The sequence below is a fragment of the Hypanus sabinus genome, chromosome X1 (assembly GCF_030144855.1).
Source record: "Hypanus sabinus isolate sHypSab1 chromosome X1, sHypSab1.hap1, whole genome shotgun sequence".
Lineage (NCBI taxonomy): Eukaryota > Metazoa > Chordata > Chondrichthyes > Myliobatiformes > Dasyatidae > Hypanus > Hypanus sabinus.
The window spans coordinates 12059689-12082975 of record NC_082738.1 but is presented as its reverse complement, the minus strand read 5'-3'; the positions used below and the strand labels follow the sequence as shown (position 1 = coordinate 12082975).

General features: G+C 43.1%; 1 protein-coding gene across 5 annotated transcripts in view; it reads right to left on the bottom strand.

The window, feature by feature from the left end:
* Nucleotides 1-22883, bottom strand: part of LOC132384582 (parathyroid hormone/parathyroid hormone-related peptide receptor-like) — a 61290-nt gene extending 38407 nt beyond the window's left edge. For 2 of the 5 annotated variants that reach the window (XM_059955785.1, XM_059955790.1), the window contains exons 1-2: nucleotides 22656-22739; nucleotides 22259-22537 (exon numbers count right to left, since the gene is read on the bottom strand). In XM_059955785.1, the coding sequence (XP_059811768.1) occupies nucleotides 22259-22321 (63 nt within the window). In that variant the 5' untranslated portion in view covers nucleotides 22322-22537; nucleotides 22656-22739. Of the gene's footprint in view, nucleotides 1-22258; nucleotides 22538-22655; nucleotides 22740-22869 lie in introns of those variants that run through there. The other 3 variants (XM_059955787.1, XM_059955788.1, XM_059955786.1) reach the window with 3 other exon arrangements.
* Nucleotides 22884-23287: the final 404 nt, after the last annotated feature.

Genomic DNA, 23287 nt, shown 5'->3' with positions numbered 1-23287 from the left:
AAGATAGGGTTTGGAGAAAACTGTCTGATCATGGTCGCAATGTTTTCTCCTGATCTTACACTTCGTCTGTGTCCCTGATCATACCATTTACTCTCTTTCCCTTTTGTCTATTGCTTAAACCACAAGGGAAAGACAGCACTGAACATAACAGTGAAGGACCCTTGTAGTCACACTGACCAATTCTGCCTGTACCAGGCCAGGTAACCTACACGGATGGAATCAGCACAATAACTTCACAGAGAGAGGGAACATAATACCGCGTTGGACCAATTGACAGTAGGTGCCTAGACATCAGAAGCTCTTTGCCCACTTACCTCTCACTGCCCTGTTCCTAAAGGCATTCGTTATTTATTTATTTGTCAACAATATCATTTACCATTAACATTAAAATTAAGATAATGTTTAGAATGTACATATGTGGACCATAATGATTTCTCTGAGTGTGTGTTTATATGGCAATGCCATGGTACAGAATTGTCATGTTGAATACCTGCTTCATAAGCTAACAGTTTCACAGGCACACTGTTTGGTTTGTAATCCCCTAAAGTTTTCACACATCAGTAGAGTGCTGACTTTCGCCCAAACGTTTCCTGCATGTTGTGTCTCACAGCATTTTGAAGATGATTGTAAAGTGATATGTGTCCTAGGTTCATCAGTGCTTCCGAATGTACCAACTCACACTAAAGCCCATCTGCCACTTCCAGTGCATTTCACCGATACATGGATATCTTTCTGTAGCCTTCATACTTCAATAACACTTCCAATTATTGTGTCATCTGCAAACTTATGGAATATGCCTCCCATATCCATGTCTAAGTCATTCACAAACAACAAGGGTCCCAGCACTAATCCTGTGGGACGTCACTAACCACAGGGATCCCATCACACAAAAAGACCTCTACCATTATCATGTCTTCTATTTCCAAGCCATTTTGGATCCAGTTTATCAATTTGCTTTGCATCCCTTCACTCCTAACCTATAGAACCTTGTCAAAGGCTTTACATCACATCTATTTTCCTGCCTTCATGATATATTTTTTTGCTCATCAGATTTGTCAGACAGGATCTGTCCTTGTCAAAGCCACTTTAGCTGTCACTGATTAGTCCTTGGCTTCCCTCTCCCTCAGAGTTGTTTCCATACCCTCAGAGGTCGAGTTTCCAGGCTTCTTCCTGTTACCTTTCTTGCAGTTGTGGTCAGTCAAGGTTTAAAAATCTCAGCTGGAACCTCAACAATCTTTTCCTTGCCTTCTGTAGTAGCCTGAGGTAAATCCCCTCTGGTCCTGGGAAGTTATCCACCTTTAAGCCCACTAAGGCATCAAGTATCCATTTATTTATGAGACCCGCATTTGACCGTCACCTTCACTTTCACTGAGTTCTCCAATTACAAGTCTATTTCCTTTGTGAATACCACAGATTTCATTTAGGACCTTACCTTAACCTTCTGGCTCCATGCACAATTGTCTGTTATCCCTTATAAAACCCCTTTGAATTTACATTAACCATGTCACCCCTCTTTGCCTTCTTAATTTCTTTTTAAGTATCTCCCTATGCTTCTTATACTCTTGACATGCCTCCTTTGTTTTTACTTCCGGATACCTGTCATATGTTTCCTTTCATTTCTTTATTCATCTCTTGACGTTCAGTATTCCTTGTACGTGTTACCCCTGGTTTTTCCCCTGTACGGGAGTATTTTGGCCTTGATCTCCTGCTATTTCTCCTTTGCTTGCTGCTGGGCAGATGTGTACTTGCCTGCAAGTAGGTGCTCCCAGTCTACCTCTGCCAGGTTCTTACCACAATTTCAGAACTTTCTAACTGGTTCATCCTTACCATTTTCCATAAGAGCTTTAAAATATATGGAGTTACAGTCACTGTATCCAATATGCTCCACTATTGATACTCCCTCTGCTTGATCATTTACATCACCCAAAATAAAGTCCAGTAAAGCTCCTTCCCTTGTCTGTCCACTTTCAAAGATGATGAACCCTGTAATTCTTCCTCTTTGCCTTATTTCACACTCATCCACCTCAACTGTAACACACTTTTGTGGTGAGAAATTATAATATTCATTTTGAACCTGACCCACATCCCTGCTCAGGTCCATCATGGGTCACACTCCCTCCTTTGTTTATCCCCTTGCTCTCTAATCAGTTATCAACCATCTTTGGATTGGCTTTGATTTTTCCTGTCAGTATTTTTTTTCATTCCCTTCTTAGCTCTCCCTTTTTCCTTTTAACTTCAAGCCTACACTCACTGCACCTTCCAAAGTTTCTGGTGGAAGCTTTCGTTTTAACATAGGCATTATCTTAGCTTCTACGGGGTGCAGAGGTTTTGCAGGCTGTTCACTGTGAAAGAACCTACTCTCTCCTTGGAATTCCAGGGGCTGCAAAGAAATGAACCATCAGAATTATTAAAGAGGCTGTTGAGCAAGCCTCCAGATGGCTACGGATCCAAAGGTGTGATGAATGGACCTATATTGCTGGGACACAAGCCAGGGCCTGATCAGCCATGGCTGGGTTGCCTAGGTGAAGGTGTCTGATGTTGAAAGACCCAAAAAACCTGATGTCACCAGGTTACATCATTGATGATGTCGTCGTCTGAATCCTTAGTTCCTAGGTGGCACATGGGGCCTCACACTGATAATGTGTCCCAGCACATCCTAGGATGCATCTCGGTAGCGTTATACATCTTATCGTTACACAGCCTAGGCAATAAGGTAGAAGATCGGCCATTATCTTAACGAATGGTAGATGCTTATTGTGTGATGTTTAACTGTCTAGATATTTAGTCAGTAAAGGAACCAGCAATGATTTGGAGCTTGGCCTCTAAATCTGTCTATTCATGAGCATTATCTGCAAAATGCAGTTTGTGACGGCACAGAAGTTGGTGACCTAATTCTGAAGAGGAATTTCTGTTTAACCTGAAGATGACTTCGAATCCTGTGGGAAGTGTGTAGGTAAAGTGCAGCACTGTAGAAACAATGAGGAAAGTGTTGGTACAATGACACACCCTCACAAGAGAAAATCTGCAGATGCTGGAAATCCAAGGAACGTGCTGGAGAAATTCAAAATGCTGGAGGATCTCAGCAGGCCAGGCAGCATCTGTGGAAAAGAGTAGAGTCAACATTTTGGGTCGAGACACTTCATCAGGACTGATCAGCATTTTGTGTGTGTTACACAGCTCCACTTGATGCCTTCTGCACTGAGATTGGTTAAGGTAATTTCCTACATGTCATCTTCACAAGGAATGGAAATGAATTTCTGCAGCAACCAAATCTGAGGTAAAGGCTTTGGCGATGTCAAGGAAGTCTAATCACAGAGGTCAGTGCTGCTCCCTGCATTTCTTGGCCTTGACTTCCATCCCTTCGCCACTGCACCGTCAATTCTGTGTGGTACTGGTGTCTGATGACCATACCTCATTAAGAGAGAATCATGCCTACTATGCCTTCAGAAGGACACAGTCCACACTGTGATCCCCTACACTTCACCCTCTGATGGAGACACCGAAGGAAAGCTCTTGCAATGATCTTCCTTGGGGAAGACAGCAGAGAAGCCCCTCTGTAGTCACCACAGTCAGATGTCTCCTTTCTTGAGGCTGGTCATGATTATGCTGTCTCCGAGTACCTCTTCCCAGGTGTGGGAGGTGAGGCTGTGAATTAATATCTGAAATTTCCCTTCAGAAAGTTTTGGATATCAGCAGCAATACAATCTGCCCCAGAACCCTTGCCTTTCAGTCAACCTGTGGCTTTCTTAGCTCATTTTTGGCTTGTGGAGTTGTCGAAACAGATGCACCATCAATAACTCTCTCTGAGACGTGAAGTTGAGATATCAGCTTTTATTGACTGGAAGAAAGAACAAGCAGTAGTTGACCACCATACTACATCCCGGAGACTGAGAGGCCGGGCTCAGGCCTCAATCGCCTTTATACCGGGGTCTGTGGGAGGAGCCACAGGAGAGTGTCCAGACAGATATATGTAGTTCACCACAGAAACTTGACTGGAAAGTCTCAAGGGTGGGATCTTGGTGGCGATCTTCCTTTCAGCAGTCACTAACTACTTCCCTCTCCTCTATAAGTTCATCCCCGTTTTGTGTTCTCATAGACAAGGGGGCTTGGATGTTTGATCTGGAGATGGTCTTGACTGTGCTGGAGAATCTGCATGTGCTATGGCTATCAGTGAGCTGCTGTACCTCCTGAACCTTTTCTACCCAAAGCCTGTTCTTTACATTATTGGCTTCTTATTGGACCTCAATCTTCAATAACCTGTAAAGCAGTTTCCCTTCCCTTTATTCAGAGTGGAGTTTCCAACCAAGAAGTTCCTGGATCTCCTAGTCATTCTGGTAATCATTCACAAACACTCATGGTCACATAATCACACTCATATACAAGTGCACACTCACACTTGTGCATGCTCACACTCCAGTATGTGCATACATACATGCACACAGTATCTCTCAGACCATGATCGCAGACACTGATCTACAACTACCCATCTCACGCATTCTGCAGATTAAAAAAAAGAGGCTCACAAACAGGAGAGAGGAGACTGTTGAATCAGTTTATTCTCCGGCTTCAGCATCACCGATGCTCTCAACAATTAATCCTATTTGCTTTTTATAATTATTTTATCAACATTCCCGTCTGAAATCCAAGACAGGTTAAAATTTCACGCTGTGACTCAACCTTCCTTCAGGATTTCCCACATTTGCTGCAGTGATAATTCTAGAAGTAACACGAGTGAGAGAAACCCACAGACAAACAAAGGAGCCGAGGCACACAGCACATGTCGGACAATGACTGGGTCAGCAAACACTATGACTCTGCCCCACACTTCAATCTGCACCAGTCACTTTCAGTCATGTAACAGTTCCTCACCAAACAAAACTTAGCTGTGAACTATGCAGGCAGATATTTCACAGTCTAGTTAAACTCAGAAGGCTGCCCATCAATAAGGACTGAGGAGTGGGAATGAATAGATCTGAACACAGGCAGTGTTGTCTGCCCACTGATTTAACTGCCTGTCACAGCTTTTGTACATAACACCTTACTGTGATCAATGCACACCTATTTAATCCTGAGGGATATCTGTAGCACATGACACAGCATAGTTGTGGTGTTACTGGAATAGTAATATGGAGTGAATTCTTGCATCTGTCTCTGGGCTGGAGCTGTAACACATTTAATTCAGGCAGAAGTGCACCTACTAGCAGAACCCTGGCAGGGCTGTAATATAAGGGAGGTCCAGTTTAGGGTCCAAAACTCATCAGCTACACAAAGGACCCAAATACGTGACGAGAAGGAGATCTGCCTGCTTGGTCCAATAGCCATTGGGATATTGAAAACACACAACAGATCTCAAACAGAACAGAAACATTCTGAAGCAATTTCATAGTGGGAGCTGGGTATCAGACATTCCACTTGAGTGGTACAAACCCAGTTTTACCTCACCACTAGTGAAAGATTCAACAACCTGAATCATTAACTTGGTTTCTCTCTGCACAGATACTGCCTCATCTACTGAGTGTTGCCAACATTTATAATGTTAGTTTGCAGTATTAAACCATAAGATCATATGATATAGGAGCACAATTAGGGCATTTGGCCCATTGAGTCTGTTCTGCCAGGCTCCTTTCTTCCCCGTATCCCTTCATACCCTGTTCAATCAAGAATATATCAACCTCTACCTTAAATATACATGAAGACTTGGCCTCCACAGCTGCCTGTGGCAAAGAATTCCCACAGATTGACCACTCTCTGTCTAAAGACATTTGTCCTCACCTCTGTTCTAAAAGGACACCCTTCTATTCTAAAGCTGTGTCCTCTGGTTTTAGACTCTTTCACCATGGGAAACATCCTCTCCACGTCCACTCTATCAAGGCCTTCCACCATTCAATAGGTTTCAATGAAGTCCCCCTCGTTCTTCTGAGTTCTAGTGAATACAAGCCCAGAGCCAGTCAATCCTGAAATAATTTTTGTGAACCTCCATTGAACCCTCTCCAGTTTCAGCACATCCTTTCTAAGGTAAGTGGCCCAAACGTGCTCACAATACTCCAAGTGAGGCCTCATCTGTGCTTTATAAAATCTCAACATTAATCCTTGCTTTTATATTCTAGTCCTCTTGAAATGATTGCTAATGTTGCATTTGCCTTCCGCACCACAGACTCAACCTGCAAATTAGCCTCTAGGGAATCCTACACAAGGACTCCTATGTCCCTTTGTGCCCCTGTTTTTGTATTTTCTCTCCATTTAGAAAATAGTCAACCCTTTCATTTCTTCTACCAAAGTGTATAACCATATACTTCCCAACATTGTATTCCATCTGCCATTTCTTTGTCCATTTTCCTAATCTAAGTCCTTCTGTAGCCTCTCTACTTCCTCAAACCTACCTGCCCCTCTTCATATCATCTGCAGCCTTTGCAACAAAGCCATCAATTCCATCATCCACATCATTGAAATAAAACGTAAAAAGGATGGTCCCAACACAGACCCCGTGGAACACCACGAGGCACCGGCAGCCAACCAGAAAAGGCTCCCTTTATTCCTACTCTTTGCTTCCTGCCAATCCGCCACTGCTTTATCCATGCTAGAATCTTTCCTGTAATACCATGGGCTCATAACTTGATAAGCAGCCTCATGTGTGGCACCTTGTTAAAGGCCTTCTGCAAACGCAAGTACACAACATCAACCAGTTAGTTTCTAAAACTTCCCAATCCTCTAACTTTGCAATAATCTTTGGTCTGTTATATGTCCTCTCTTTGACTTTTATGTTGGCCAAAGCTTTGACTTCTTTTGTTAGCCATGGTTGTGTCATCTTTCCTTTAGAATACTTCTTCCTCTTTGGGATGTATATATTCTGTGCCTTCTGGATTGCTTCCAGAAATTCCAGCCATTGCTGCTCCACCATCATCCCTGCCAGTGTTCTTTTCCAGTCAATTCTGGCCAACTCCTCTCTCATGCCTCTGTAATTCCCTTTATTCCACTGGAATATTGATATATCTGACTTCAGCTTCTCCTTCTCAAATTTCAGGGTGAATTCGGTCATATTATGATCACTTTCTCCTAAGGGTTCTTTTATCTTAAACTCTCTAATCAATTCTGGCTCATTGCACAACATCCAATCCAGAATAGTTGATCCCTTAGTGGGCTCAACCATGAGCTGCTCTAAAAAAGCCATCTCATAGGCAGTCTAGAAAATCCTCCTCCTGGAATCCAGCACCAACTTGTTTTTCCCAATCGATCTGTATATTGAAGTCCCTCATGAATATTGTAACGTTGCCCTTTTGGCATGCACTTTCTATCTCCCATAGTAATTTGTAGACCCACATCCTTAATACTGTTTTGGGGAGGGTGTCTGTATACAACTCACATCAGGGTCTTTTTACCCTTGCAGTTCCTTAGCTCTATCCACAATGATTTAACAACTTCTGATCCTATGATCCTCTTTCTAATGATTTGATTTCATTTTTTACCAACAGAGCAACGCCGCCCCCTCTGCCTTTCGATACAATGTGTATTCTTGGACATTGAGCTCCCAGCTATAATCTTTCAGCCATGATTCAGTGATGCCTACAACCTCATACATCCCAATCTGTAACTGTGCTTCAAGTTCATTTACCTTATTCCGTTAACTACGTGCATTCAGATACAACATCTTCAATCCTGTATTCACCCTTTTTGAGTTTGTCACAACCTTTTGATCCCTAACTTTGTCAGAGTTCTTACCAACATCTGCCTCCACAACCTCTCCACTAACTGTTCTGGCACTCTGGTTCCCAATCCCCTGCAACTCCAGTTTAAACACCACTACGCAACTCTAACAAACCTTCCTGCTAGGATATTAGTCCCCTTCTAGTTCAGGTGGAAACCATCCCTTCTGTACAGAAGGTATCCCTGGAAGAGAGCCCAATGATCCAAAAATTTTATGCCCTCCCTCCTACACCAACTCCTTAGCCGCGTATTAAACTGTATAACCTTCCTAGTTCTAGCCTGTCTAGCACGTGACACAGTTAGCAATCCTGAGATCACAACCCTGGAGTCCTACTCTTTAACTTAGCACCTAACTCCCTGAACTCCCTACGCAGAGCCTCATCACTCATCCTACCCATGTCATTGGTAGCTACGCGGACCACGACTTCAGGCTGTTCACCCTTGCACCTAAGAATGCTGAAGACTGGACCCTGGCACCCAGGAGGCAACATAGTATCTGGGAATCTCATTCTTGCCCACAGAGCCTCCTATTTATTCCTCTAACAAATCCCCTATCACTACAACTTGCCTCTTCTTCCCCCTTTCCTTCTGAGTTACAGAGGAAGACTCAGTGCCAGAGACCTGACCACTGTGCCTTTCCTCTGTTAGTCATCTCCTCCCCCCACCCTCCGACAGTATCCAAAGTGATATATCTGTTGTTGAGGGGGATGGCCACAGGGGTACTCTGCACTGGTTGTTTAATCCCTTTCCCCTTCCTGACTGTCACCGAGTTTCCTGTGTCCTGCACCTTGGGTGTAACTACCTCTCTCTATATCCTGTCTGTTACCCCCTCAGCCTCTTGATGATCCAGAGTTCATCCAGTTTCACCTCCAACACCTTAACACAGATTGTTAGAAGCTGCAGCTGGATGCACTTCCCATAGTTGTAGCGGTCAGGGGCACTGGAGGTTTCTTTGCCTTCCTACATCCTGCGAGAAGACCATTTCATTATCCTGCCTGGCATCTCTACTGTCCTAGCTGAGGTTGAGTTTTTTCTTTGCTATCTCTGAGTGAAGCTTCAAAGAGCTAAAGACTCAAGATCACCACTCTGACACTGTCCGTTCAGATGGCAGCTGCTGCAACAATTTTGTGTTTTTTTTTAATCATCTGTCACTAGTATTTCTCTCTATTCCTTCCTCACTGTACCATGGTCACTAATTTTCTAATTTCCTCTGGGTCACAATTCTCTATCAGACCCACACTTGCTAACCTGCACTGCCTCCACCTGTCAATGTAAACTCTGGAAATCCTGCTTTAAATCCCTTAGTCAGTCTGTCTCTCCCCCTCTCTGTCCCTAAATCTCTCTCTCTCTCCCCGCTCCCCCCTCTCCTTCTCCCTCTTTCCCTCCCTCTCAATGGCACATTTTATTTTTCAATTTTCTGTACAGGAGACTGAAGTCCCACACCATCAGGTTAAGGAACAGCTATCATTCAACCATCTGGTTCTTGAATCAACTGGCAAACCCTAATCACCAGTACAGTTTAGCAACAGTACGATCACTTTGATCACTTGCACAAGAATGGACTTGTAATATATTGCCTCAGCACACACAAAACACTGGAGGAACACAGCAGGTCAGGTAGCATCTATGGAGGAAAATTAACGGTCGCTGTTTTGAGCTAAGACTGTGCATCAGCCCCAGAAAGGAAGGGGGCAGAAGCCAGAATAAAAGGGTAGAGGAAGTGGGAGGGGGGCTCACATGCTGGCAGGTGATAGGTGAATCCAGATGAGGGGTGAAGGCATGAGGGTGGTGGTGGAGGAAAGAATAATATGAGAATCTGGGAGGTGATAGGTGGAAGAGGGAAAAAGGTTAAACTTTTAGCTTCTCACATTATTCTCTTTTCCCTCCATAGATGCTGCCTGACCTTTTGAGTTCCTCAAGCTTTTTGTGTGTTGGTCCAGATTTGCAGCATCAGCAGGATTGCAGAATCTCTTGTGGCTCTGTCGTGTTATACAGCCATCCAAAAGCAAAACAACAGAGTGGAATACAGGAATGTATTCCTATGCTCACAGTGAGACAATTGTAAATAGACAATGACAAAAATCTTTGTATTCTCTCTAGCTGCACATGAGGTCCCAGAAGGTTAGCATGTAGACATTGTTGTTTTGTTGTTCAAGAAGACATTTGGGATAATCCAGTAAATAATAGACTGGGGAGGACTCTTAGTGATAGGATCTACTCACATTTGGAAAAGCATGTTCCTATTCAGGATAGTCAGCATGCCTTTGTGTGGGGAAGGTCATGTCTTACAAACTTGAGGTGATGAAGTTAGTTTATGAGACTTTGACAGTGGATGTTTTCTATGTGGACTTTAGCAAGGCATTTCACAAGTTCCTTGTGGTAGGCTAGTCTAAATAATAAAGATGCATGGGATTTTAGTGGATTGGATTCAAAATTGGCTTGGCCATAGAAGACAGAGGCTAGTGCTGAAAGAGTGACCAGTGATGTTCTGCAGGGATCAGTGCTTTTTATGTATCTGACTTCGATAAAAATGTAAAGGAGCTTATTAGTAAGTTTCTTAACAACACCTAAAATTGGTAGAGTTGTGGACAGTGAAGAAGGTCCTCAAAAGGTTCAGCAGGATATAAATCAGTTGCAGAGATGGGTGGAGGAATAACAAATGGAGTTTAATTCAAGCCAGTGTGAAGTGATGAACTTTGAGAGGTCAAATATAAGTGGAAAGTATACAGTACGTAACAGGGCTCTTAAAAGCACTGAGGGATTTTGGGGTGCAAGCCCACAGTTCCATGAAAGTAGCAACATAAATGGATAGCATGGTAAAGAGGTGTACAGCATGCTTGCCTTCATTGTTCAGGTATTGAGAATTAGTCACAAAATCATGTTTGATTAGCCCTCTTTAGAATATTGCGTTCAGTTCGGGTCAGTTCATTACAGGAAGGATGGTGGAGGCTTTGAAGAGGATGCAGAAGAGTTTCACCAGGATGCTGCCTTAGCTATAAGGAGAGGTTGACAAACATGGGTAGTTTACCCTGAGAGTCTTAAGCTGGAGGGGGGGGGGGGAGATTTAATAGAGGTTTATAAAATTGTGAGAGATAGAGATGGAGTTGATAATCAAAGTCTTTTTCCCAGGATGGAAATGTCAAATACCGGAGAGCATGGGAAGAGGGGGATGTGTTGGGTAAGTTTTGATACATGGAGAGTGGTAAGTGCATATAATGAGCTGCCAGGGGAAATGGTGGAGGCAGATCCAATTAAAAAGGTTTTTTGACAGTTACTTGAGCAAGTGAGGAATGTAGGGATATGGATCATGTGTAGGCAGATAGGTTTGGTTAATTTAGCATCACAGTCAGCACAGATATCATGAGCCAAAGAGCTTCTTTACTTTGTTCTATCTGATGACTATCAGGATTTGGCAGTGCAGTTGGTGAGATTAAGGTGACAGTGATATTAACTCACCCAAGGACTCAGACTGATTCAAGTGCACATGAGTTCCAGTATTAAGGTACTGCTGAGATAACTATAAAGAAATACATGGCTGTTCCTGTTTCTCCAGTAGCAGTCTGACTCATTTGACAAGTGGCACATTTATGGCTAGTGCACTCTGTGTATAATCAGTCTCCCATGCGTTGTATGTAGCTTACACAAGCCTGTAACATTTCTTCATATTAAACTGACAAGCTGAACGATGAGTAACAATCAGTAACACGTAACAAGCAAAAGCATCAAGGCAGCTACATAAACTAAAGAGGGGTTTGAAGAGACTAACATCTGGTGGATGACACTTTTATTAAATATTCAGTGTGACTAAAGTATCAGCAGATTGTTCAGTGTACTTTACACTTAGGAAAGGACGTGTGGAGCTTTGGTCTAATATACCACTGTGGAGAGTCACCTGTACAACTGCAGGGCTAAAGAGCAACAAAATAAAGGATGTAGTAAATAAAAAACACAAAATGCTGGCCTGCTGAGTTCTGCCAGCATTTTGTGTTTTTTATTTATTTCCAGCATCTGCAGATTCACTCGTGTTGCCAAAGGATGTAGTAACTTGGTTTGTACAGGTGAATTTGGAAAATTGAGAGGTGATGTGACAAAATGTTTCAGCATAGAGAGATTTATGGATGGCAGAGTGCAGCTGCTAGGGCCACTGCCTCACAGCTATATGGCCCAATCCTGACCTCCAGTGCTGCCAACATGGAGTTTGCATGTTCTCCCTGTGACTGTGTGGATTTTCTCCACATTCCAAAGATGCATGGGTCAGTGGATTAACTGCCCCTTCTGTGCTGGTGAGGGATAGAATCTGGGGAGAAATTAGAACATAGAACAGAAAAGAATTGGAAGTTGATAAGAGGATTAATGTAGAATTGGTGTAGTTAGGTGATTGATGGTCACCACAGACTTGGAGGTTTGAAGAGCCTTCACCATGCTGTATCTCTCCATAGGAGAGGGTCATGAGGGTCACTTTTCCTGGGCGGAGAATTCAAGAAAAACGAGCACAAAATGAGATTAACATAATTCGGACTTAAGACCGAGAAGTAGTTCTTCTCAAAACAGGTGGTAGGAATCAGAGTCTCTCCATCAACTGGGGTCCTCAAACCAATGTACTGAGCTGATATTAGGGCATGGTGCAAGACTAATACATATGGAAAAAGTGGGATTGTAGTTGAGGGAGGCAGAGTCATCAATTGAGAAAGAGCACTCTGACCACCTCCACACTGTTGTTTAATTATGCAAAAGTATATGTAAGGCTGAAGCACTGAAATTGTGGGCAGCACTTCAGGGCTCGAGAGGAACTTCTCATTTGCAAATGCCCAGAAAGAAGAGAGCAAAGTTGGGAGATTGCAATTGGGACAGTGAAATCCAAGAGGACATTAAATTTAAAAAAGGATGCATTGGATGTATTAGTGAGCATAGGGGTAGATAAATCCCTAGGGCCTGGTGAGAGGTATTCCAGGCTGCTTCGGGAGAGCAAAGGAGGAGGCCGCTGGGCTGTAAGGAGATAGTTAAATTTTCACTATGTAGAGGTAAGATGCCAAATGACTGTTTTATTCTAGAAGAGAACAGAGATAACTGAGGTTATTAAGGGAAATTATTAGAAAAAATGATGTACATACAGTATCTACACTTAGAAAGTCCGGGCTTAATTGGGGGTTGTAGGTGGGAGATCAAATCTGAATAATTTAATGAAGTTTTTTGAAGAGGTAACTTAATATATTGATGAGGGTAGCATGGTGAGTTCAAATTGGTTTATTATTGTCACAAGGTACAGAAAAAAGCTATACTTGAATCCTGTTCATATGTGATAATTTTGAGTTCACTGTTTGCAAAGTACTAAACTCAATCTTTACCACCCCCCAACTCCCTGTTTTCCATAGGGATCACTCCTTCCATGATTCCCTTGTTCATTCATCCCTCCACACTACTCTCCCTCCCAGCACTTATCCCATCAAGTGACCAAAGTACTACAGCTGTCCTTTCACCTCCTCCCTCACCTCCATTCAGGGCCCCAAACAGTCCTTCCAGGTGAGGCAACACCTCATCTGTGAATCTGTTGGGGACGTCTATTGTGTTCGGTACTCCTGATACAGCCTTCTCTACATTGGTGAGATACAATGTAGATTGGGGACCGTTTTTTCGAGCGCCTCTGCTCCATCTGCAAAAAGTGGGATTTCCCTGTGGCCAAACATTTTAATTCCAATTCCCATTCCTGTTCAGATGTGTCGGTCCATGACTGCCTCTTTTGCCATGATGAGGCCAACCTCAGGCTAGAGGAGCAAGAGCTCATATTCTGACTAGGTAGCCTCCAACCTGATGGCATGAACATCGAATTCGCCGATTTCCAATAGTTCTCTCCCTCCCCTTTCCCTCTTCTTCAATTCCCCACTCTGGCCTCTTAACTCTTCTCACCTGCCTTTTACATCCCCCTGGTGCTTCCCCACCACCTTATTTTGGTATCTTCCCCCTTCCTTCCCAGTCCTGATGAGGGTTTTGGCCTGAGATTTCAACTGTTTATTCATTTCTATAGAAGCTGCCTGACCTGCTGAGTTCTTCCAGCATTTTGTGTGTGTTGTCCTAAACTCGAAAGGACATTTTAAACCATATCTGATATAGGTATCTGTATACTGTATAAACATGTTATATTGTGGCAACCTACTCTTCAAAGAGTAGTTTACATCCCTGTCTAGTCTTTGTGGTGAGGTCTAACTTCCAATACCCACTATTCGAGTGGTGACCCCCCCCACCCCACTAAGGAGGAGGTATGTCCAGCTGACAAAGTAGTTTAAACACAGTTTATTTTACTTTTAATGACACATGTTTAAATTTAGACAAATAGTGCTTAACACATTTAACACTCAGAGGATTTCTAATTCATAAAATATTTTCAAATTGCAAAAGATTTATAAACTACAAAGGATTTCTAAACACAGGGACAATTCTTATGAACTAGAAGAATATACCAACAAATTGCAGATGAACAAGTTGTTTGTCACAAAACCAGAAGGATGAGGAATGAATTCTAGTTCTTCTTTCTATCATTCTCCTTCTCATTCCTGACAATCCACATGTTTCTAGTATTTATACTGTTTTGCTACTAGTTGACATTATTAACACAAAATGTTTCTCAGATAACCTTTGCTGTGACAAAGTAATTCACACAGATGTGAAAAAGCTTCTGGGGACAGAGATCCCAGACACCCAAACTTAATACTGTGTGGGCTAACTCTCCCTGTACACAAATATCCCAACTATTGATTGATCATACCTGTGGTTATATTTGATGTGCTAAATGACAAAATAAATCTGGCCTGGAACCTTCCTTGATCTCTATCACAATGATGCAAATAACTTAGCTGTAGTTACCTGATTTGGTGTAGAGCAATTAACATAACTCCATTGTCTTCCATTTAGCTTATGCACACCAGAATGCCTCGTGGTCACTTCACTTTGTAAACCAAATCTCTTGAACCACCCATTATGGGCCAGCAGCCTGTGCTGACAGTGCTTTTTGTTTGCAAAGCTGTCCTTTTAACTTCAGACAGGATGTTTGTAATTTTCACTAAGAATTGAAGACTGGTTCTTGTTTAGAACAGAATCCTGAGCAAGGAATATTTGTTAGAAGTTTAACTTTGTCGCAGGCAAATCTGACCCTTTGGAAAGGCCATGCTGCTGTGCTAGAGAGCTGAGGTTAGCTATAAGCTTCTTGGGCCCTTGAAAGTGATTACCCATTACATATACAGATCAATTCATTACACAGTCCATTGTGGCAGCACAAAGTAGAACAATAACAGAATGCAGAATAAAGTGTAACAGATACAGAGAAAATGTAGTGCAGGTGGTCTACATGGACCTTTGACAAGGTCCCAGCTGGTAATGGGAGACAGAGGGTGATCGCAGAGGGTTGCTACCTGTGTCCTCCACCTTGTTTTATATACTGTGTATTACTGGTTCTGATGTGAATGTAGGAAGCATGCTTAGTAAATTTTCAGGAGGCATTAAAAAAAATTGCGGTATTGTTGACAGAGAGGAGGATTGTTTAAGACTACATTGTGACATTGATCAACCAGAAAATTGGCCAGGGTAATGGCAAAATGAATTTAATCCTGAAAATTCCTTTTTGTACAGGTCATAACTTCCCCAGAAGAGATCCCAGTGATCTTGAAATCTGAAGCCTTGCCCCCTGCACCAGTTCCTCAGCAGGCATTCATCTGCCAAATCATCCTATTCCTACCCTCACTGGTGCATGGCACAGGCACCAATCCAGAAATTAATACCTTGGAGGTCGTGCTTTTCAGTTTCCTACCTAGCTCTCCTTATCTCTCTTCAGGACCCCCATGCTTTTCCTACCTATGTTGTTGGTACCTATATGTACCATGACTTCTGGTTGTGATTGTTTTGCATGACTGCAGTTTTTGAAATTTGCTGGGGCTTGTCAACATGTACATTCTTTTCCCTAAACTTTAGCATGTTTGAATGTTACAAGTGTTTCAATCTTTGTTATACGAATATTCAGTATTGTTAGAGTTGTTTAGGTGCTGGTTGAGGAAAGGAACGTGAAATACAGTATGTAATGCTGAGGAGAACTCCGGAGACATCTGGTATCATTGTACATTCAGTGGCCAAGAGATGCAAGCATGTAATCTGATGCACGCGTGACTCGACGTAAATGTGTGGCTTGAAGACTTTCCCTTTTGAATGTGGAAGACCTTGAGTAATTGACTAGCTATGAGATGTGTTTCAGTACCATAAAAAGAAACAATATTTAAATCATGAAATATTTGAGGGAGAGGTTTGGAGAGGGTAACTTGGGAGAGGACAGCTGCCTCTGTGCTGGCCCATTCTACAACTGTATGATGTCCAGTAATGACACAGGTTAACTCTGCCATGAAAGTTAGCACTGGGTTCAGGTTAGCAAGTCTGAGTTAAAAAGCAGAAAAGTTAGGTTTAAACATGCTGAACTTTAGATGACTTAGGGTTTTGAACTCATAACATAAGAATATAGAAACACTGGGGTATGTGTACAAAATCAAAAAATGATACTTCGATTGAGAAGGTGGATATATCTGGAACTAGTGATTAGCATAGATATTTTTCTTTGGAAAGGAGAAAGCAGGGACATGATCTAATTGAGGTTACTAAAATCAAGGAAGTTTTTGGTCAGCTAACTTGAAGAAAATATCTCCAAAATTAGAGAGACCAAAATTAGGATTGAAGACAGTCCCCTTATTATCTGAGTACAGAATTATGCAGAAATATCTTTTCTCCAAGGGAGCTAAGAACGTAGAGCTTGTTGCCATAAGTAGTGTTTGAGAACATTGATTGCAAAGCAGTTTAAGTAGATAATACAGAAAGAACATAGAACAGAGAAAATTACAGCACATTACAGGCCCTTCAGCCCACAATGTTGTGCCAACCATGTAACCTGCTCTAGAGGCTACCTAGAATTCCCCCAGCACGTAACCTATTTTAAAGCTCCATGTACCTATCTAAGAGGCTCTTAAAAGACCCTATTGTATCTGCTTCCACCACCGGCACTGACAGTGCAATCCAAGCACCCACCACTCTCTGTGTGGAAAAACTTACCCCTGACATCTCCTCAGTACCTATTTCTGAGCACCTTAAAATTATGCCCCCTTGTGTTAGCCATTTCAGCCCTGGGGAAGACACCTCTGGCTATCCACACAATCAATGGCCCTCATCATCTTCTACACCTCTATCAGGTCACCTCTCATCCTCCACCGCTCCAAAGAGAAAAGGCCAAGTTCACTCAACCTATTACCATAAGGGATGCTCCCCAATCCAGGCAACATCTTTGTAAATCTCCTCTGCACCCTTTCTATGACTTCCACATCCTTCCTGTACTAAGGTGACCAGAACTGAACACAGTACTCCAAGTGGGGTCTGACCAAGGTCTTGTATAGCTGTAACATTACCTCACAGCTCTTGAACTCAATCCCATGGTTGATAAATGTCAACACACCATGCATCTTCTTAACAACACTCTCAACCTGTGTAGTAGCTTTGAATGTCCTATGGACTCGGACCCCAAGATCCCTCTGATCCTCCACACTGCCAAGAGTCTTACCATCAATACTATATACTGCCATCATATTTGACTTACCAAAGTGAACCACCTCACACTTATCTGGGTTGAACTCCATCTGCCACTTCTCAGCCCAGTTCTGCATCCTATCAATGTCCCACTGTAACCTCTGACAACCCTCCAAACTATCCATAGCACCCCCAACTTTTGCATCATCAGCAAACTTACTAGACCAGCCTTCTTCTTCAACTAGGTCATTTATAAAAATCACAAAGAGGAGGGGTCACAGAACAGATCCCTGAGGCACACCGCTGGTCACCAATCTCCATGCAGAATACAAACCAGCTACAACTACCCTTTGCCTTCTGTGAGCAAACTAATTCTGGATTCATGAAGCAAAGTCTCCTTGGATCCCATGCCTCCTTACTTTCTGAAGGAGCTTTGCAAGGGGTACCTTATCAAATGCCTTACTGAAATCCATATACACCACATCCACTGCTCTACCTTCATCAATGTGTTTTGTTACATCCTCAGAAAATTCAATCAGGGTCGTAAGGCATGACCTGCCCTTGACAAAGTCATGCTGACTATCCTTAATCAGATTATGTCTCTCCAAATGTTCATAAATCCTGACTTTCAGGATCTTCTCCACAACTTGTTCACCATTGAAGTCAGACTCACTGGTCTATAATTTCCTGGGTTATCTCTACTCCCTTTCTTGAACAAGGGAACAACATTTGCAACCCTCCAGTACTTCTCCTGTCCCTATTGATGATACAAAGATCATTGCCAGAGGCTCAGCAATCTCCTCCCTCACTTCCCACAGTAGCCTGGAGTACATTTTGTCTGGTCCTGGAAACTTATCCAACTCGATGCTTTCCGAAAGCCCCAGCACCTCCTCTTTCTTAATGTCTATATGCTCAAGCTTTTCAATGGACTGTAAGTCTTCCCCACAATTGCCAAGGTCTTTTTCCCTGGTAAAAGAAGTTGAAGGATATGTTGACTCTATGAAAATGTTTAATCAATCATCAGGGGTGATAAGTTTGTGGCCTAAGGTAGAAGGAGATGATTTATTAACTTCAAACTTTCTGCATAATCACTCAAAGAGTTGAACTGGATGTGCTTGTAACAAGAGCTGTATAACTATCTCCTTCTACCTTAGGCCACGAACTTATCAATCACCCATGCTGTGGACACTTTCTGGAGGTCCAAGATCAATATGCTCCATGACCGCTGGACTAAGTGTGTAAATGTAGGAGGAGACTATGTTGAAAAATAAATGTGCTTGGTTTTCTAAAATTGACTCCTTCTACCTTAGGCCATGAACTTGTCAATCACCCCTTGTAATAGAAAAGGACAGAAGTCCATGGAAGAAAGAAATGTGGGGGGGGGGGGGGGGAGAAGCACCAGAAGGAGGTGGTGGGCAGGCAAGGAGTTAAGGTGAGAAAGGGGAAAGGGGCTGGGAATTGGTGAAGGGGTGCATTAATGGAAGGTTGAGAAATCGTTGTTCATGCCATCAGGTTGGAGGCTACCCAGATGGAATATGAGGTGTTGTTCTTCCAACCGAAATGTGGCCTCATCATAACAGTAGAGGAGGCCATGGATTGACATATCGGAATGGGAAGTGGAATTAAAATGCGTGTGCCACTGGGATATCCCGCTTCTTCTGGTGGATGGAGTGTTGTTCCAATAAAAGAATTTCCTAATACAAGTTGAAGATCAGTGAAGAGCCCTCTCACACCAACAAGCCAGTGCAGCTTGAAGCTAGGCAGAGGACATAGTTCTGTTGAAGGTAACTAAACATCCAATCTTTTACAAATGATTTTACAAGGGTAATGCAGAACCTGATCTAATATTTATTAGATGGTAAAGTTTTTGCATGACTCCTGAATACAATAGTGTGATAAAGGAATGAATAAATTGAATGAGAAAATGTGAGCCAGGGTATAAAGTAGAACCAGGACCAATTAATTAGTGGTGCATAGAATTGAAGATCAAGATACAGTGTCTCAACCATTATAGTCATCTTGTACCTGCAGTGGTGAAATCACTCTTTGTGGTACTGCATGGCTGCTGATGAAACTTATTGTTCAAAGCTTTGACTGTTCCACACAGAAACTAACTTCTTGAAATACAGTTAATTAAACAAATAGAATAGGACAATCACACAGGCACCAAATGTGAGATAAAGTAGGTTACAGAAGTCTAAATTAAAATTCAAATTAAATGGTCCACCATAATTAGAATTACCATTATACTTCTACGATCTAGTTAATAAATGTTTGATATGTTCAACTGCATAATGAGGAAAGGGTTTGTTATGTATTTACAATTCAAGCTATTTAAAATCAATAAACAGACATTCGTGCTCATTGCCCTCATGGATTTGGAATGTCACTGGCAAGGCAGGGTTGATTGACCAGTCCTGATTCCCAAAACCAAGGAGAGCATTGGTGTGTCTGGACTCTGGTATTGAGCAGAACTGGCAAGGATGGCACATTTCCTTCCAATAGGGCGTGTGAACAAAATGGGTTTTTACAACAATCTGGTAGTACCTTGGTGATCGATCTTTTTAACAATGAATTCCCATATTTTATTTAGAACCATAGAACATTACAGCACAGAAACAGGCCTTTTGGCCCTTTTTGGCTGTGCCAATCCATTTTCCTGCCTTGTCCCACTGACCTGCACCTGGCCCATATCCCTCCATACACCTCTCATCCATGTACCTGTCCAAGTTTTTCTTAAATGTTAAAAGTGAGCCCACATTTACCACTTCATCTGGCAGCTCATTCCACACTCCCACCACTCCCCCCCCAATATTCCCTTTAAACTTTTCCCCCTTCACCCTTAACCCATGTCCTCTGGTTTTTTCTCCCCTAGTCTCAGTGGAAAAAGCCTGCTTGCATCACTCTATCTATACCCATCATAATTTAATATACCTCTATTAAATCTCCCTCATTCTTCTACGCTCCAGGGAATAAAGTCCTAACCTATTCAACCTTTCTCTGTAACTCAGTTTCTCAAGTCCCGGCAACATCCTTGTAAACCTTCTCTGCACTCTTTCAACCTTATTAATATCCTTCCTGTAATTAGGTGACCAAAACTGCACACAATACTCCAAATTTGGTCTCACCAAATGTCTTATACAACCTCACCATTATAATCCAACTCTTACACTCAATACTTTGATTTATAAAGGCCAATGTACCAAAAGCTCTCTTTACGACCCTATCTACTTGTGATGCCACTTTTAGGGAATTATGTATCTGTATTCCCAGATCCCTCTGTTCTACTGCACTCCTCAATGTCCTACCATTTACCTTATACGTTCTACCTTGGTTTGACCTTCCGAAGTGCAATACCTCACACTTGTCCGCATTAAACTCCATCTGCCATTTTTCAGCCCATTCCTCCAACTAGTCCAAATCCCTCTGCAAGCTTTGAAAACCTTCCTCACTGTCCACTACACCTCCAATCTTTGTATCATCAGCAGATTTGCTGATCCAATTTACCACATTATCATCCAGATCATTGATATAGATGACAAATAACAACGGACCCAGCACTGATCCCTGTGGCACACCACTAGTCACAGGCCTCCACTCAGAGAAGCAATCCTCCACTTCCACTCTCTGACTTCTCCCATTGAGCCAATGTCTAATCCAATTTACTACCTCACCATGTAAACCTAGCGACTGAATCTTCCTAACTAACCTCCCATGCGGGACCTTGTCAAAAGTCTTACTGAAGTCCATGTAGACAACATCCACTGCCTTCCCTTCATCCAGTTTCCTGGTAACCTCCTCGAAAAACTCTAATAGATTTGTTAAACATGACCTACCACGCACAAAGCTGTGTTGACTCTCCCAAACAAGACCCTGTCTATCTAAATACTTGTAGATCCTATCTCTTTGTACTCCTTCCAATAATTTACCTACTACCGATGTCAAACTTACCGGTCTATAATTTCCTGGATTAGTTTTAGAGCCTTTTTTAAACAACAGAACAACATGAGCTATCCTCCAATCCTCCAGCACCTCACCCGTAGATACTAGCACTTTAAATATATCTGCCAGGGCCCCTGCAATTCAATTTAATTTATTTAAACTATTTATCTAACTACCATGGTGGTATTCCCACTCTTGCTTCTGGTTGTAGGGTTAATGCAGGAATGGTTGGACTGTCAGATTGAATTGTTTGTGAAAAGATATTAAAACTGGCCCCTGGAATATGGATGGATGATTCAAAAGTCTGCAGTCTTTTAAAATAAAGTGAGAGGAGCAAGGACACCACTGTGAAGTTTATAGAATGGTCACAGCAGGAGGACTGTGTCCTGTTCTCCACAGTGGACTTCGGGGAAGAGTGCAGTGGATCCCAGAGATGAGACTCTTTAGTTGTGCGAATGCTCTGGAGATGTCGAGGTTGTTCTCCCTGTTTACAGAGATGAGGGTATAGTAGTGTGAAGTATTGAGACCAACCGGAATGCACATCACAGAGACAGTCCAGATTTGATGGGCTGAACGGACTCCTTCCATCCTTCTGTGATTTCAGAACTTTGTTGACTTTAGGTCTTCCAACCACCTTGGAAGATTAGGTTATGTTGATTAATTCTTCTTACTGTTTGCTAACTTTGACATTTGGTGCTAAGGATCCTTTCGATTTTAAGAGTAATTTCCAAGAGGACCAGTTACTAATCTTTTCTCAAACACCGATATATGGCGTCAGTTACAGACACCGTCCTGACTCTTCCCAATCCAGATGTTCACCACATCTAAGGCGATTCACACAACCGGGAGCCATAAAACCAAAATCTGAGCGCCTCTCCGATAAAACGAAGCCCAAGAGGGCTGACTGGGAAGCTATCCTGCTAAGCACCTGTCACCATCACTGTCCTTGGAGGCACAACCTGCCCCGTCTGGCACAGATACCCTATTCCCACCTCTGCCCAACCGCTGGCAGGGAGGATGCTGAAGTGTTGATCTGCCGGTAACATCAGTGGTTGGGTTCGCTACTCACCAGGGTACGGGCAGAGCCGAGCAGGACACAGCACAGCAGGAGCCCAAGGCAGCGGACGGCCATCTCCGCAATTCCACCGATCGGAGCCTGTCTTCACTGGGACCCCTTCCACCTGCGCCGGACGCGCCCGGTCCCCCGGAGGTGATGAGTCACTTCTTCAGAGTGAGACGCAGTTGACAGCGGCGGCGTGTGAACTCCCCACTGACCGCCCCGGACAAAGTAAACGGGACACAGCGGAGACCATTGAAAGCGCTCGTGTCAGCGGGTTAATGGAAACTGCTGCGAAATAAGAGAATGTCAAACAAATTACATCAAATGAATAAAGTAAAACTAACAGTCAAACGAAACATTTAAACGAAAGTAAATGTATGACATATTCCAGGGTCATTGTTCCCACCTCCGCACCGGATTTACAGCACATTGACTGCTCCCCATACCTCTGCTTCCTCTCCTCCTTTCCCCTTCCCCGATCCTACCTCCCTCCCACCCACTCCAATCCCTCCTCCCCTTCCCTCCCTCCATCCCCACTCCTCCCACGCCGTCCCCACTCCCTCCCTCCCCTCTTCTTCCTCTCAGCCTCCTTTTTTATCCCCTCGCCCGCGAGTACCCACTGACTGGGATGCTGGCGGTGCTGAGATTCTGGGACAATGTCCCGGCTCGGGCTGAAGCTGATTGAACGGATAGCTCACACACTCCGTGTGGCTGACACGCGAGCAGAAAGTCTGGGTGTGAGCCGGCGCCGTTCAGAGATAATTCGGAGATGCGATCACAAAGAAAGCATATCAGTGACATTTCTTTCTCAGGAGGTTCGGCTTGTCAGCTGACATTCTAACAAACTTCTACAGATGTGCAATTCTAAGTGTCCTGCTTGCATCAAGATGCGGTACGGCAGCTCCAATCCATGGGAATGTACAATAAGAAATTATAGAGTAATAGACTGTCCAATACATTACGGGCGCATCTCTCGCCACTACTGTCATTCAACTATTTGGTTCTTGAACCCACCAATATAACCTGAATCACTAGAGT